The sequence below is a fragment of the Geotrypetes seraphini genome, chromosome 17 (genome assembly GCF_902459505.1).
Source record: "Geotrypetes seraphini chromosome 17, aGeoSer1.1, whole genome shotgun sequence".
NCBI lineage: Eukaryota > Metazoa > Chordata > Amphibia > Gymnophiona > Dermophiidae > Geotrypetes > Geotrypetes seraphini.
Window position 1 is genome coordinate 41,447,188 of NC_047100.1, and position 17,812 is coordinate 41,464,999.

Genomic DNA, 17,812 nt, shown 5'->3' on the forward strand with positions numbered 1-17,812 from the left:
TTTTATAATATTTCTGCCTTTCCCTTGACTGCAGGTTTGGGCACCAGGACGCGGTGATGGGGATGGATAGCCTAAGCCGGGAGCGTTGTGTCACAGCTGGTGGCAGGGATGGCACTGTCCGAGTCTGGAAGATTGCTGAGGAATCACAGCTGGTGTTCCATGGGCACGAGTGAGTCCATTAACTGCCCTGTGTGGCTAAGCTACACATGTAGTCTCTGCTTTGTGTGTGTGTGATAAATGGCATGCTTTTTCTGTTACTGTCTATTGCATTTTGAATTTCTGTAAGCCACTAATACAGTTCCCCTGGTTACTTGGAAGCAGCCATTTCTGTTTTTTTCCCACTGTCCACCATCTCTCTCTCCTTGCCTTGTGCCCTGGGTCAAACCTCTCTATCTCTATCCTTATCTGCACAAGTCTTGAACACTTTAAAATCATAAGTGTTCAAGGTTTGTACATTTAAGGAAGAGCTTGCAGGAATGGGGCAGGAACAGAACTCACGGGGATGAGATAGGGATAGCGAGAGATCCCGTGGGAATGGGGACACATTTTGTCCCAGTGTCAATCTCTAGGTATCATTACAGGTAATCCTAAGGTATTGCTTTTTAGGAGAGACGTAATTCAAATAATATGAACTATTCTTCTTTATTGGTTGATACTAGAAGCCCAATCCTCCTAGCATCAAGAAATACCTATGATACAATACTATTTGGAACAGCTATGAGAAAAAAAGAGTCAATAAACTTTTATTAATCATGACTGGAGTCGCTATTCAACATATCACCAACAATTGGAAAGATCAATAGCTATACAAAAGGGAAATTATAAGACATTTAATAAAATATGGGGGCCGTTGACTTCTTTTTGTGATGATTAAACACCATTTTATATCTTGAAATATACAATAGTAGAGAGGGGAAAGGGATCTTATACGATTGTGTTAATTAATAACAATAAGAGGGAGGGGGGTTGGGTCTTGGGGTTTTTATATATACAACTGTTGTATTTATTGATAGACTTATAAGTGATGATTACAAGAATTTGAATGGTTTTAATTTGTACACTTGTTGAAAGATTAAAAATGAATAAAGATATTTAAAAAAAAAAAAAAAAAAATACTTCTAGCTGGTCAGGGTCAAAAACAACCTGTTTATGAGCAAAATATATTACAAAGCATTTACAAGGAAAATTTAGGTATAAGTTTGGCTCCAGGTGAAACTACTTGTTGCCATAACAAAAGAAACTTCTGTCTCCAATCCACTCTGAATCGGGATAAATTTATAGTTTCTGACTCTTAAATAGCTTTTTTTTTCTCTGCGATGAAAATGATGCTTCAGATTGTGCTCGTGATCCAGTGGAAAGTCAAAGGTTACAAGCAAAGTCTCATGTTTCACAGTCACTGTTTCTGATTTTCCCCCAAAAGCTGGAAGATCCAGACTGTCTGGCGATATCACTTCCAAATTAACACCTTTAGTGAGATCCTGAGGTTTCTCCACCTATGATATATTTTTTGATCTTGAGGAGATACATTCCCTTTAATTTCTAAAGTTTATTATATCTTTAGAAATAGCTAAAACTTTCTTTCAAGTAAGAAGGGTAAATACCGTATATATTCGACTATATAAGTCGATCTGAATATAAGTCGAGACCCCCCTTTCCCCCCCAAAAGGAGGAAAAATGGTTGGCCCGAATATAAGTCGGGCGGCTTAATATTCAAGTGCCCTGCCCTGTCAGGCTCTGCACCCAGCCCCCTTCTCCCCCTCCTGTCAGGCACTTCACCCAGCTCCCTTCCTGCCAGACACTGTACCCAGCACCCTTCCCTCTCTCCCCTGTCAGGCATTGCACCAGCCCTTTACCTTCCTTCCCCCGTCAGACTCTGCACCCTCCTTCCCAGGCTCTGTCCCCCCCTGCCCTAGCCTCATACCTCATCTTGCCGATCCCTGGTGGAGGTGCAGCGGGCAGGAGCAAACTGTCTAAGTTCCTGTCCTGCTGCTAATCAGCTGCTGCGAGTTCCTTTAGCCGCTGAGCGGTACGAGCAGGAGCGCAATTTGGAGCTGCTGCTCGGTACTGAGAGGCATCCTTATTGGCTCCCGTGAATTATTGAATTAGCAGGAGCCAGTAAGGATGCCTCTCGGTACTGAGCAGCAACGCCAAATTGCGCTCCTGCTCGTACCGCTCAGCGGCCAAAGGAACTCGCAGCAGCCGGTTAGCAGCAGGGCAGGAATTTGGAAAGTTCGCTCCTGCCCGCTGCACCTCCACTGGGGATTGGCAAGATGAGGTATGAGGCTAGGGCAGGGAGGGGGGCAGAGCCTGGCGGTAGCAGCCTGCAATAATTCTGGGAGGGGGGGGGGGCGTATTGTTGGCTCGAATATAAACCGGGATCCCCATTTTGAGGCCAATTTTTTGGCCCCCAAATCCCGGTTTATATTTGAGTATATACAGTAATGGGGTTCCCCAGGGGTCTGTGCTGGGACCTCTGCTTTTTAACATATTTATCAGTTATCTAGAGATGGGAATAACTAGTGAGATAATTAAGTTCACTGATGACACAAAGTTGTTCAAAGTTTTTTTTAAATTGCAAGAGGATCTTGGGAGACTAGGCATCAAAGTGCAGATGATGGTTAATGTGAGCAAGAGCAAAGTGATGTATGTGGGGAAAGAAGAACCTGAATTACGGTTATGTGCTGCAGCAGCGGCTAAGAAAGCAAATACAGTGGTACCTTGGATTACGAGCATAATCCATTCCAGGAGCATGCTTGTTATCCAAAATGCTCATTTATCAAAGCGAGTTTCCCCATAGGAAATAATGGAAACTCGCTTTGATACGTTCCCACCCCCCCCGAGGCCAGCGGCGCTGCTCTATTCCCCCCCCCCCGAGAACCGGCATTGCTCCCCCAAAGGCCTCCCCTGCGATCCGGCACCCTCCCCCCCACGATCCGGCACCCTCGCCACGATTCGGCACTCCCCCCCCGCCGCAATTCGGCACCTCCCCGCCACTTCTTACTATCATCTGGGCACCGGCATGTCCTGTGCGTTGGTGCCGGTACCCGAAGATCGGCCTCCTCTTCTTGCTGGGCCTTGAGCATCTGCGCATGCTCAAGGCCTGCGAGTTCACGTTCTCTCCGAGATCTTCTTAGCTATTTCTGGCCAAGAATCCAAAGCTCTGCCCAGTACTGTACTTAGGTTCCAACTACTGAAGTCTCCGTCAAAGCTCACTCCAGCCCATCTACACCATCCCAGCCATTGACGCCCTCCCCAGCCCATCCTCTACCAAACGGCCATATACAGATACAGACTGTGCAAGTTTGCCCAGTATTGGCTTTAGTTCTTCACTATTTACCATTATTTTCTGATTCTAGGTCCTTTGCGTTCATCCCATGCTTTTTTGAACTCTGTCATCGTTTTCCTCTCCACCACCTTTCTGGAGCGCTTTCCAGGCATCCACCACCCTCTCCGTAAAGAAGAATTTCCTTACATTGCTCTTGAGTCTTCCACCCCTCAACCTCAAATTATGTCCTCTGGTTTTACCATTTTCCTTTCTCTGGAAAAGATTTTGTTCTACGTTAATACTTTTCAAGTATTTGAACGTCTGAATCATATCTTCCCTGTCTCTCCTTTCCTCTAGGGTACACATATTCAGGGCTTCCAGTCTCTCCTCATACGTCTTTTGGCACAAACCTCCTACCATTTTCATTACCCTCCTCTGAACCACTTCAAGTCTTATGTCCTTTGCCAGATACGGTCTCCAAAACTGAACACAATACTCCCAGTGGGGCCTCACCAATGCTCTGTACAGGGGCATCAACACCTTTCTTCTACTGGTTATGCCTCTCTTTATGCAGCTCAACATCCTTCTGACAGCAGCCACCACCTTGTCGCACTGTTTTTTTGCCTTTAGATCTTCGGACACTGTGGCCCCAAGGTCCCTCACCCCATCCAGGCATATCAGCCTCTCACCTCCCAGGGAGTCTTGGCTATCGTAACACCTGATGGCCAGACCTAGAATCTATTAAGTTCAGACGGGAGCTCTGCTTTGTGGCCCAAGACTGTTGCTTTGATGACTGGGCCGAGTTGGGCAAAGGATATAAAAATGACACAAGAAAAAGTATCTGGGGTACTTGTACATGAAGGTTTCTGGGGAAGTAGCCTAATACAGAGCTGCTCAACTCAGTCAAGTTTATTAATACTTTGTATACTGCCCAGTGAGAGAAGCCTTTCAGAGCGGTTAACGTTATTCCAATCAAACAGAAAAAGTAAAGGAAATACCATCAGCTTAGAGCAATGGTTCCCAACTCTGTCCTGGAGGACCACCAGACAGTCAAGTTTTCAGGATAGCCCTAATGAATATGCATGGAGCAGATTTGCATACCTGGCACCTCCAGTGAAGCTTCTTTTCCTCAAGAGGGTGCCATGCTGTCCTTCCACTTTGGTTATCTAATGACTGTTATTTCTAGGGGGTATGCGACCATAGCTTTTGGGTTACCTCTTATTACCTGACTGTGCATACTGTTGAAGGAGATTGGGTTTCATGAATGGGTGTTAGAGAGAGAGCTTTGGATAATTTGGGTATAAAACACTTTATACAAGAAAGATTTTGTTTGAGCCCTTTTGTGCCTCATATCCTGCTCTTTGTTTTTTCCAGCGGCTCCATTGACTGTATCCAGCTGATAAATGAAGAACATATGGTGTCTGGAGCAGACGATGGGTAAGTTTGTCCTTGTGTATTAACCCACATTAGACTGGAGCAGACTAACAAGGCAGGCTGTATTGCTGCTATAAGCTATGGGTGCCAGCGTTGGCGAAGTAAATGGGTGGTGGACCGCCCCAGCGCCTTGGCAGGACTGCCAGTACCTCTCCTGCACCCCCTCTCACTACCTCGTCAAATCTTCGCCAGCCATGAGCAGCATCGTCTGCTTGTGCCTGCCTCCTCCCTCTGTCTGATGTCACTTCCTGTTTCTGGAGCCCAGGAAGTGATGTCAGAGGGAAGGATAAGGCTAACGTGAGCAGAGGTGTAAGAGATGCTGTTCGTGGTAAGGTAGCATAATTAAAATTTCTAGTGCAGGAGAGACAAGAGTCCTGACTGTTGGGTTCTCTCCCCCCCCCCACTTGTGAAGATTGCAAAAGACATTATTTACATTTTTCTTTAACTCCTCCTCCTTGTGTTATTGAGTAGTGCTTCAGTCCCTTGGTTTTCCTTCTGCAAGTGAGTTGAGAAGGTGTTTTATTTTATTTTTTTTTTCTGCTCTGCATCTGTTTCATTGTTTGTTTATATCCGGTCTTGAGGTTCAGAGGACTGTACACAGGGGGGAGGGGAGGAAGCAACCCTTTAGGGCATGTGTCTAGCTGACTTGCACTAACTTTGGAACAGCTCTGAGAGGGTTCCTCTGGATGTGCAGCTCGCCCTGAACTTGAGCGCAGGCTGAATGGCTCCGCCTTGGTCCAGAGGATCGTAATGGGTGCCGACTGCATTTCCTCCCCCACCCACCCACCGAAGCCACGTAAGGAGCTAGTGGGATTGAGGGTTCCAGACCAGTGAAAGGCAGCCTGAAGAGACAAGCCCCTGGAGGAGCTTCAGGCTTGTGTGAGGCAGAAATCTTCTCCATGTTCCAGTTAGTGAAAGTTGATACAGGCACAGCACCTTCCTGTTCTGTGAGTACAATGCATTACTGTCTATGGGAGATATTGGGTGGCTGGGGGGGTGTCTTTTTTTAAAATTTATTTATCAAGTTTCCATCATTATCATTTTTACAGATAATAATAAAGAAAGGAAAATTTTTTTACACTAAAAGTATAATTATAATTCCAAGTTTCCAAATCTATATAATAAAACCGTAGGCGGCGCATGCGCAGTCTTATCAGCGTGCTTCCATGATCCGTATGTCCGTGGCCGCCAAGACTGCAGCATGCCCCGCGCTTACTACGGCCCCACCGCAGCTCAGTTCGGCACGGCGGTTTCCCCAGATAGGGGAAGCCGAAAAACTCAATCCCGCCTCATGGTCCTGCCGCCGCTCAAGAATCCCCCCCCCCAAATCCTCCTGCAACAGCCGCTACCGCTCCTGTTCAAAGCGGCCTGCTGAGGTTCGCGGCCGCTGTAACGAACCTTGCAGGCCGCTCTCGACATGGTAGCACGTTCCCTCTGACGCAATCGCGTCAGAGGGAACATACTACCGAGTTGGAGAGCGGCCTGCGAGGTTCGTTACAGCGGCCGCGAACCTCAGCAGGCCGCTTTGAACAGGAGCGGTTGCGGGAGGGGGGGGGAGGTTTAACAGGAGGAGTCGCCGAAAAAAAACTTCAGCCGCAGCAGGCCAGCACACGGGAAGGGAAGGGGGAGGGGCCGAACGGAGCAGGGCAGCTCAAGGTAAGAAGGGAATGGGGGGTGGGGGAAAATGTTTCTACTACTCAGCAGGGACCTGGAGGGGAAGGGAAAACCGCTGCTGCTTCTGCAAAGGAAAGTGGTGGTAGGGGAGAGAAGGGAATGGGGGGTGGGTGGGGGAAAATGCTGCTACTGCTTCAGCAAGGACCTGGAGGGAAAGAGAAATACCGCTGCTGCTTCTGCAAAGGAAAGTGGGGGGGGAGAGAAGGGAATGGGGGGGGTGGGTGGGGGGAAATGCTGCTACTACTCAGAGATCTGGAGGGGAAGGGAAATATCACAGCTGCTTCTGCAAAATAAAGTGGGGGGGAGAGAAGGGAATGGGGGGTGGGGGAAAATGCTGCTACTGCTTCAGCAAGGACCTGGAGGGAAAGAGAAATACCGCTGCTGCTTCTGCAAAGGAAAGAGGGGGGGGGAGAGAAGGGAATGGGGGGTGGGTGGGGGGAAATGCTGCTACTACTTCTCAGAGATCTGGAGGGGAAGGGAAATATCACAGCTGCTTCTGCAAAATAAAGTGGGGGGGAGAGAAGGGAATGGGGGGTGGGGGAAAATGCTGCTACTGCTTCAGCAAGGACCTGGAGGGAAAGAGAAATACCGCTGCTGCTTCTGCAAAGGAAAGTGGGGGGGGGAGAGAAGGGAATGGGGGGTGGGTGGGGGGAAATGCTGCTACTACTTCACAGGGATCTGGAGGGGAAGGGAAATAGCACTGCTGCTTCTGCAAAGGAAAGTGGGGGGGGAGACACAGAAAGAAATACAGACAGACAAAGGAGGCTAGGGAGAGAGACAGACAGAAATAAAGACAGACAGGGGACCAGAGAGACACAGAAATAAAGACAGACAGGCAAAGGGTGCCAGGGAGAGAGAGAAAAAAATTGCAGGAGGGAGAAAGACAGAAAGAAAGGAAGAAAGAAACAGGAGCAGGGAGAGAGACATAAAGAAAGAAAGACAGACAGCCATATATTCTAGCACCCGTTAATGTAACGGGCTTAAACACTAGTTTATTATAAATTTGATGAATCGCTTATTCATAATTTACTAAGTGAATTACAATAAAATATAAAATAAACATACAATCAACATACAATTTAAAAACAACATGCAATTTAAAAAATAGACATACCGACAAAACTAAATACGAGAGGAGTAAGGGGGATAAGTTACAAAATTGATACTTTTGGAATAAGAAAAGAGCCATAGAGGGAAAAAACATAAGGAATTATGGGAAAGGGGAGATATATAGCTATATTATTGGTTTAAACAATATTTTTGAATATATTATACGTAAGATATGTTTGATTTATAATATTTGTGGAAAGGGAGGGTGGGGAAGGAGCTTAATTTATGTATCGAAGATGATATTAGAAAAGAAATTCAAGTGATATATATGATTCAATTGATGTAATATTGTACACTTGTTATAAGATGGAAAAATGAATAAAGAATTTGAAAAAAAAAAGAAAGGAAAATTTACAAATAAGATTAAAACATTTCAGATATAGTTCACTATCTCCTCTAGTCCACTTAACGGGAGAATATATCCTGATATAACTAACCGATACATTTAAGTATAATCATGATTAAAACATCAAATATTTATGGTGCATCATAAATCTAAACTCCAAACTACTTATTAAATCAGATGGCGGCCTTACAAGTTTCATGAAGTTGTAAAACTTGTTCCAATTGGATAGAATCCTAATATATATATTCATTTTCTTTAAATTTAACTAAACATTTACATGGAAACTTTAAATAAAATGTGGCTCCCAATGCCAACACCCTTGATTTCAAAGCTAAAAAAGCTTTTCTTCTCAATTGTGTAACTTGGGCCACATCTGGAAAGATCAATACATTATCTCCACCAAATTTAAGATTTTTTTTTGGGGGGGGTCTTTAAAGTGCAGATTTAAAGATATCTAGACTTTACTACAAGGTCCCCCACCTTCAAAATCCTATTTTCTGACTGCATTTTGCTCCCCTGGGCCATTTTTCTAGCACCAGAACATTGCCGCTGCAGCCATCTTAGATTTCCCGATTTTTATTTTATAAGCCTCTCTCTGCCTCAGAATACCTCATTTTTGCTAGTAATCATGTTGTATGGGACTCCTCAGGCCTTTCTACCCCTGTATCATGCCAGCTTTGAGCTGGATGGTTGACTGAGGAGCATCCATGTGTCATGGGGCACACGAGGGTAGCAGAACGCTGGGTTTAGCCCCCTCTAGTCCCTTCCAGGGCCTTGAAGTTGCAAGATGTTCGTTTGTTAGGTCATAAATCCCCTTTTGGAGCCCTTGAATTGTGACTGTGTCGTAGGCAAAACTCAAGTGCACAGATACTTCTAAGCCCATGAGAAGACAAGAAGGTCCCCTGCAGAGGTCCTTTGGAGATTCAGTTCAGGGTTTTGACTCTGATTTTGTGAGTTTGATGTTTTGAAGCTTATATGAAAATGTAAAGGATCTGGAGCATTACCGGTGGTTGTGCAGGGAGGTGGTACCTTCACAGCACGCAGTTCTTGCCAGAGAGTCTATAAAGACATCTTGAAGAGAGCAAAACAATTTGAGCTTGTAGCCCTCTCAAATGATATCCAGCACTCATTTGTCTGAACAGATGCTTGCCCAGGCATCCATGTATTCCGAGAGCCTTCCTCCTATCCAGGGAAGCTCAGACTGTGGCCTGGCATCATTGGGACTTCTTTGCACTAGCTGCTGAGAAGGAGATGACACCTGAGGATGTATGGAACCCCCAAACCTCTGTGAGATCACTGAGCAGAAAAGCCCACTGTTGCATAGCCAGAACATCTGTAGCCATGAAAGGAACTACAACTCAACCCTATTGGGGCATGTTGTCTACTGTATGGTAATGATTTTGAATGACAATCTGCCACACTGGCCATGAGATTGTCTAGCCCCTTGTATTGTTCTGTCAGGCCTACTCAAAGTTATTTATTTGCCTATCCGACATCCAAAATCCTGTCGGTACAAGAGATTTTTGGATAGAACGCTTGCATTCCAAACGGGCAAAATGAATGCCTGGCTAGGTGTAATGATACCATATGCTCCATCTTATTACTCCTTTAGAAAATTGGTGAAGACCTATTTGTTTGAAAATTTTACTTGATGTCTGTCTTGTTTTCCATTGCTTGTACAGTATTTCCCTATTATTTGTATTTTTCACTGGTTGTTCAGTTCTTCTTTTTTGTGAACCGCCTAGAACTATGTGGCGTGGCGGTATACAAGAATAAAGTTATTATTAGTTGTTGTTGTTATTATTATTCCCTGTGGCCTCCTTGTTGTTTCTCCTTCCAAGAGGTTTTCTATTCTTTTGGAACATACTGAGGGACTGAGGCACTGCCCAGTGACACAAGGAGGCAGAGCTGAAGAAAAATGTAAATGATGTCTTCTGCAATCCTCGCAAGTGGAAGGAGAGAACCCAATAGTCAGGATTCCTATCCCTCACTACAAGAAGATTACTGAGGTAAGAACCTAATCTTCTCAATGTGAACACTGCAGTCCACAAATTATCCCCATCTAACGAGTTTGTGCTTTTCTGCCAAGAACAATGGGCAAAATCTGCACCATCCTGCTATGCAGATTTGGTAGACAAACCTTAAAAGACTCGCTGTGCTGTAGACAGAACTTTCACTAAACATGCAATCAAGGGGTGTGAAGACTTATGCAGTCAAGACCTTTAGTGTTTTTTGTGCTCCAGTGTTGTGCAGAAGAAGCAGTTGAGCAGTGTGTGTGTGTGTGTGTTGGGGGGGGGGGGTAGTGTGTGGAGACCTTACAACAACAAATCAACTTGTCTCTCTTGGGTCACAGGTCAGTGGCACTCTGGAGCGTGTCCAAGAAGAAGCCACTGGCAATGGTGAAGCAAGCACACGGTGTCCATGGTGACCATGGTTTGGAGCAGCCCTACTGGATTTCTTCGGTGTCAGCTATGCTGAATAGTGATGTTGTAGCTACAGGTACCTCCAGTTTTGAGAACCTCTTTTGTTCTCCTGTCCATCCTCACTGTCCATGGGGGAAGAGCTTGATTTCTATCCATTTTTTTCATCTGTTTGAGAACATGTGAAGATATAGGATCCTCCTACCCTTGGTTTCACATGCTCGTCCATGTCTACAGGGTATGAGTGTGTGAGATCAGAGAGCTTTTCTGGGTTCTAGCATGTATGGAGGTTCTTAGGAAGTGGAAGTCGAGGTGGTCTTTGTAAACTCTTTGAGCGCCCACTATCCAACACCCTACAGGGAGCTGAATCGCACAACCAACTTATGGCAGACCCCTGGTGAGGGCTAAATATTTCTGTCATATCTTGGGACAGTCTTTCTGTACTAACGTCCTCTTATATTTCCAGGCTCTCATAATTCTAACATTCGGATGTGGCAGTGTGGTGAGGGATTCCGCAGCTTGAAAGCACTCTTTGATGTCCCTCTGGTGAGTTTGTGCTCTGAAATGACTATTTTAGAAGCTGGGCAGGGACTGAGCTTGAGGAACAGAAACGTATTTGGCATCAGAAAGAGGAGTGATGTGAACAAATAGAATTGGGGAAAGCTCCAGGCTAAACAAGCTACTATTTCAAATTTAAAACTCCAACAATTCAATTTTATTTGGAAAAAAGATTGATAAGAAGAAAATGTCATCAAACAAACAAAATAAAAACGATGCAGGAACCGGAGGATCAGGAACCAGCAGTAACAAAAGATCAAAGCCAGAACCAGGGACACCATCAAGAGTACCACTGCCTGCAGAAGATCAAGATATGATGGCAGAAATAAAACAGATAAAGGATATAGTACTGGAGATCAAAAAACAACTACAAAAAGCAATAGATGATGTTGCTATATTAACAAAAAGAGTTGATCTAATTGACAACAAAATGACACACTTAGAGGAAAGAGCAGAGGAAGTACATACTGAGGTTATACAAAACAAACAAGCCTGGAAGGAAATGGAAATATTAAAGAAAGATCTGGAAGACTGTGTGAATAGAGAAAAAAGAAATAATTTAAGAATTATTGGGATGCTGGAAGGAGTGGAAAAAAATGATCCTATCAATTTCTTAGAACAATTCCTCCCAAAGATACTGCCTATAAAATCCAAGGTGCCTCTTGAAATAGAGAGGGCACACAGAATACCGGGACAGAAAACAACCACACAAAAAGGTCCAAGTACTTTTATTTTTAAACTACTACGATATCAACATGTAGTTGAAATATGCCAGCTAGCTAAAGCAAATAAAAACCTAAGATGTCAAGATGCACGGATACATATTGTGCCAGACTTTGCTAGAGAAACTGCTCAAAAAAGAAAACAACTCCTTGATTTAAGACCTCAACTACGAGCACTAGGGGCAAGATATGGATTACTCTACCCAGCGGTGATGAAGGTAACATTAGGAAATAAAACACAAAATTTTAATGATTCTAAAAAACTAGCAGAATACCTTGAAACATTTGAACAACCAATGACATCTTAAAAAGAAACTTTGAGAATATTTTAAAGTATTTAATTTAACAAGAAGACATTAATAACTTTTCACTTTGATTTATTATATACAAAATAATCTAAACATTAAAAAACTGTAAAAACCGTTTAGAATACTAGAAATTTTTTAAAAAAAGCAAATAACAGGAAAATGGAACAACTTGAAAAGAATGCAAACATGTCAGTAACAGAATGTTGTGGAGGGGAAAAAAAAAAAAAAAAAGAACATTGATCTACCTGGAGAATTCAATATATATGCAGCTGAAGGGACAAGATGGAGGAGCTTTTTGAAAGATATCCTCTTGCAGCATGGATTATATGCTCACAGAGAGAAAAATGGAGAAAGGTGGAACACTAGAGATACTATGTTTGCTGAGTTGCTGAGTAGAGGAAGGGATCTGCGTGTCAACAGGAAGTACAAACAGTAGTGCAACCTGCGTGAAAACTTGTGGTCGATTGGGAAGTGTCTCATTAAAAAAAACAAAAAAATCCTGAATAGAAGGCTACCAACACATGAGTAAATTACAAACTGAATCTGCCCTGCTCCTATGAATATCCCGGAAGACCCAGACGCTAAGATGTGGAACATAATGACTACAATTATATTAGTAAAAGAAGCAGAAAGTTAATTCCCACCCAGTTGGAGGAGAACAGCTGAGCCCTTCCTTTATGTTTGCCATATGTGCAAACAAGCTTGTAACTATTCCCAGCTGATACACTGAGCTAACTGTTATGCATTCTTGGCATGTTCCCTGACAAAGATAGTGAAGAACGTTAAGTTTATTATAGAAGTACTTTAAAAAAAAAAAAATTGTCTTCAAATGTTGTATTTCTTCTATATCTTTTTCTCATCTATTTTATTCTCATCCTTCTCATACTTTACACATATAATTTTGAAAGAAAGATATTGCATTTTATTGGATATTTATTTACCAATGACTTTCACTATATACTTAAACTGAATTTATTTATTTACTTAAAAATGGGTTAATAGATACTTTGACTAACCTGACAATTGATATATTGCAATTTTAGGAATCCAGAATAATAATAAATATGTAATAAACACTTTCTAGGCTTTTAAGTTTTTAGTAATGCCTTTAAGTTCTTAGGAACTAAGCTTTTAGTCAGGCTTGATTGAATTATATGAAACTCTGTTAAAATCCTGTAGATTAGAATCATTTCTTTGCTCTATTCTGTTTTAGAGTAATTTTTTGTAAAATAAAGAAAGGTAAGAATTATAAGGGGAAAAAAAAATAGATATATATATATATATTTCTGAAAATGAATAAAAGAGAAAATAAATATAACAAAAAAAAAAAAAAAAAAGAATTGGGGAAAGAGAGATCATGGCGAGTGGCCATATCTCTCATTTAGCAGTTGGCAAGGGGGCACTTTTTGTTTATGTTGCGGTTAAAAGACGAGAAAAAGAGGACTATGAGATTGCAACTTTTATATTGGGTAGTCACGGGAGTGTGGAAGAAACCTTGTACATTTGTAACTACTTCTGCAACAGTGAAAATAATTCTTCCTGATCTCTAACATAACACATTTTTCTAAATTACTGCTGATAACAAAAAAATATTGAAATTGTAGAGTAAAGTTACTTGCAATTGAGGTTCTCCTTAGACAACAGGAGAAGTCATCCACTTGCTAGTGATGAAATCTGACAAAGCCATGGATGGAAGATCTTTTTGACTGCCCAGCAGCCCCAACCACAGTGCATGTCCTTTTCTGTTCCATTTCATTCTCTAGCTGTAAGTAGACATATCTTAGGGGAGTGGGTGGGCTTATCATGCTGTCCACATAGAACCCTCAGTTACATAGGTCAGCCAGTTGAATCAGCCATACACTTGTGATTCCCTAACAGAGGACTGTGAAGAGTTGTATAGAGTCGCTTTTACTGTTCACAGTTTGTGCGAGTCCTGCAGTGGGATAAAGCTTTGTGAGAAGAAAAAGGAATTAGAAATAGGAAGGAGCAAGAAGGTGAGCGTGTATAGAAAAGCCAGTGGGGTGCACAGGTTGTTAGTAGCATAAGCATAGTTAAAACAGCCTAGAAATCTAACAGGGTATTGAAAAGGAACATTCTTAAGCGTCTCTCCAGACCAGCACAGCTTCACTAATGGGTAATAGCTCACCATGACCAGCAGGTGGAGACTGAGACATAAATTTTTGGCTCTGCATTCCCTTATACACTCAGTCTACTCTCAGTCTCTAGCAGGTGGAGGTGGTAAGCCTGTGCAGTCTTCCCTGGTTTAGTGTTAGGCCTGTTGGATTTTGTTTAGGCCTTCTTGTCCTATTCTGTGGTGCTGGATTGAGTTTGGGGGACCCTTTCGGGGGTCCATCTGACCCCCCATCTCCCTGAAATTTTTTCAGTAGAGGTGCCTCAGCTGTAAGCCTTGCCACCGATACTGGCAAGACATACTGCCTAGAGCAGTGTTTTTCAAATCGGTCCTGGAGTACCCCCTTGCCAGTCAGATTTTCAGGTTATCCACATAGCGGTTTTCGCAATGAGCACTTTTAAAGGGAGAAAAAGTGCTCCTTGTGACCCGCCGCAAGGTTGATGTAGCCGTTCTGTGTTTGCAGTGTGCCAGCTGCTGCAAAGGGGAATCCCTGTTGGCTTCGGATGCTGGCGAGTAGGGTTCCCCTTTGCGAGTGCTTCGCATGTCAGCAGCAGGCAGGGGGGGAAGCCCAGGCTTCCCCTACTGCCCATGCAGGGGTTTCTCCCAGCTGCCGAAGGGTGGGGGTGGGTGGGTGAGGGTTTCCTATAGTGCAGATAGTGCGAGGGACTGCTGCTGGCTGATCTGCTTTAGCGGCTGGGGCAATTCAGGCCTCTTTGCCGCTGCAAGCTTCAGGGGAGATTTTTTTCAGCGAGTCTTGTGCCGGTTTTGGCGGGAAGCTCCATTTTATCTAGAGTCTCGGGTGACCTTCCCTCTGTATTGGAGAGACAGTGGCAGGTTTCTTCTGGGTCTCCTGCTTCAGCAGTGAGTCCTTATGTGCCGCCAGGGGTTTTTTCCTCAATTTTGTACTAGCCTTGTGCAAGGCTTATCTTCAGGCGGCCGAGGGACCTGTTTCTTCCGTGGGGGTCTCGGGTTTTTGGGAGAGTTTTTCACCCTCCGTGTCCTCCCTCGTTCGGCACCCCTCAGCGCTAGTTGCAACCCAGTCCCTCCCAGCTCTGTCCTAGCGGCCGAGGGTTGTGTGGGATGATGAATTTTGGTTTGATGAGGCGTTTTCACCTGATGAGGACTTGGACCCTTTAGGGGACCTCCAAGATCCTCTCGGGGGGATGGATGCCGCTGGCGGGTGTTTCACAAATGAGTTGGTGGTGCGCACGGGGGATCCACTCAGCATCCCGCTCTTTTTCTATGCATCAGGATATTCGGGATATTGTGCTCGCGCAGTGGAAGGCGCCAGAAACGCCTTTTTGTTTTATGCGGTCCATGGATGTCTGGGTTTTGAAAAGTTTCTGACATCAGGACGGCATCCGCGAATGCACGGATGCTCTCCTGACGCACGAACAGGTTAAGGGGGCGGGGTGGGACCCAGGCAGAACTGGGCGAGCCTTTGGGGAAAATCTGGTAACCCTACCCTGAGTAACTAGAAGTCAGTGGTGTGCTCCAGCTGCTAAGGCTGGCACTTAGTTTATGCATTGGACTGAGCATGCGTGGTACACCCTACCAGCTTTCTTGCTGCTCTGTCAGCATAGGTGGGAGCTCGATAAGAGAATCTCTTTGGCTCGTGGGCAGGGGAGGGAACTGGAAGGAAATACTTGGCCTCCTAGTCCTCTCCTGGGCTCTCCCACACACACATACAAAAATTGAGGTTTGGCTATGCCCCTTTCCTGTTACTCTGAACATGCACGGGTGCAGCTTTGAGATATCTTTCTTGAAAAATGAGTTGCCAGCTCTAGAGCTATCAAAAGATTGTGAGAACTATTGCAATTAGGTTTCAAAGTATCTCCTATAATTTCTCAGTATTGGGTGCATTTTCTGTCTCTTTGGAAAAGTAATGCTAGTTTTGAAGCATACATTTCCTTATAAAGTTATGCCTTAAATTTTGTAACTTTCCCATAATTCTTGTGTCTAATGTTTTTTCCATTTTCATTCATGGTGACCCAGGCGAAGTCGGTTCCTCTTTAGCCTTAGTGATGCCCTTTGTTTTGTTTATAGCTGCTTTGATAAAGTCTGCAAGATCATCATTTGAAGTTTTCAAGAAGTCTTCTTTAAAATGTGTGGGTTTTCCTTCTAATGTAAATAACCCTGAAAACAGACTTCCTGCTCTGAGCGAACGTGTACCTTTTATGATTGGAGGTGGGTCTCGGTGGCCCATTTCTCCTTCTGGGCAGCTTATGATTCTTTCTCTCTCTCTCTCTTTTTTTTTTTCTTTCTTAGATGGGTTTTATCAACAGCCTGAAGTTCAGTAATGTAGGCGATTTCCTTGTGGCTGGAGTAGGACAAGAGCACAGGTACTATATATTCTCCATACTAGGCTGTGTCAGTGGGGCTAGAGCAAAGGAGCCTTCTTGCTACGGATGAAGAGGGTGTAATTCATTATCCCAGGACAAGCAGGCAGCATATTCTTGACTGATGGGTGATGGCACCGACGGAGCCCCGGTACGGACAATTTTAGAGTGATTGCACTCTAAGAACTTGGAAAGTTCTGGTAGGCCGCACCGCGCACGCGCGAGTGCCTTCCCGCCCGACAGAGGCGCGGTCCCCAGTTTTCTAGTTTCCGCGGAGCTAAGAAGACGCGTTTTTCAACGGCTGTTGAAATTTTTTCTACTTGCCTTCCCGCTCGCGTAAACCTTTTTGGCTCTATTGCCTTTTTTCTTTTGATTCATTTTTGTAAAAAAAAAAAAAAAAACTTTAACTTTTTTCTTCAATTTTAGTTTTTCCCCGGCGGGGCCTTCTGCCACCATCGAGGCCTCGGCCTTCGATTTGGCTGAAGCCGTTTTTACTTTCATGCCCCCTCAGCCAGGGTTTAAAAAGTGCCAGCGGTGTGCTCGGCCTATATCTCTCACGGACCCACACAACTGGTGCCTACAGTGTTTGGGTCCTGAGCATCAGGCTTCCACCTGCACCCGCTGTGCTACCTTAAAAAAACGTACTCTAAAAAAACCCAGATACAACAGCGATTACTGTTCGGTGCCGAGATGTCCGACCCCGTTCCATCGACACCGGCTTCGGCACCTGCTCAGTCGGCACCTTCCTCTTCGACACCGTGCGACACCGCACCGGCGTCCCAGCACTCAGGTAAGCCGGCTAAGAAGCCTTCCCCGCTAGAGCGTCCTCCGGTCTCGAGTGCAGCGAGCCCAATCCTGCCGACTGTGAGGCGCAAGCGGAAGCGCTCCGCCCCTATTGAGGTGAGTCCCTCGACATCGGGCTCCTCATCTCCGGGACGTCGAGCGGCACTGCAGGTACCACAAAAGAAAAAGGCGGTACCGGTGCCATCCCTGGATGATCACATTGCGGCCATCCTCCAAGTGCAGCTCAAGGAGCAATTACAACATCTCCTTCCAGCTATCTTGGCACCGAACCTTCCGGTGCCGGTCCGCACTGAGCCGCCGGTACCGATAGTGGAACAGCCTGTGCTGTCTGCATCCACTGTTTCGGTACCGCTTCACTCGACCTCATCGGTATCGATGCCAGTCCTCACACCGGAGCCGAGAGCTCAACATCAGTCGGTACAGACTTCGGCACTGGTGCCACCGATTACATCCCCTGGTTCCATATCGATGAGGTCGGGTAAGTCGGTACGCAAAACCCGACACTTAGAACCATCTACCCCAGAGTCTCGGGACCGTACTTCCCATGTCAGGGATCCTGATCTGTGGGGAGATTCGGAGGAACCCTTTCTCTCTGAGGGTGAATGTTCCTCAGATGAGGATGATTCTGCTGTACCTGACCCATCCTCTAGGCATGACACTACATCTTTCTCGTCTTTTTTGAAAGACATGTGTGACTCTCT

General features: G+C 44.8%; 1 protein-coding gene across 1 annotated transcript in view; it reads left to right on the forward strand.

Moving 5' to 3' along the window:
* RRP9 (ribosomal RNA processing 9, U3 small nucleolar RNA binding protein) overlaps nt 1-17,812 on the forward strand; it is a 58,779-nt gene that overhangs the window by 26,058 nt on the left and 14,909 nt on the right. Inside the window, exons 10-14 of the mRNA XM_033926612.1 lie at nt 35-169; nt 4,640-4,702; nt 10,183-10,328; nt 10,716-10,795; nt 16,237-16,310. Of these exons, the coding sequence (XP_033782503.1) occupies nt 35-169; nt 4,640-4,702; nt 10,183-10,328; nt 10,716-10,795; nt 16,237-16,310 (498 nt within the window). The remainder of the gene's footprint in view (nt 1-34; nt 170-4,639; nt 4,703-10,182; nt 10,329-10,715; nt 10,796-16,236; nt 16,311-17,812) is intronic.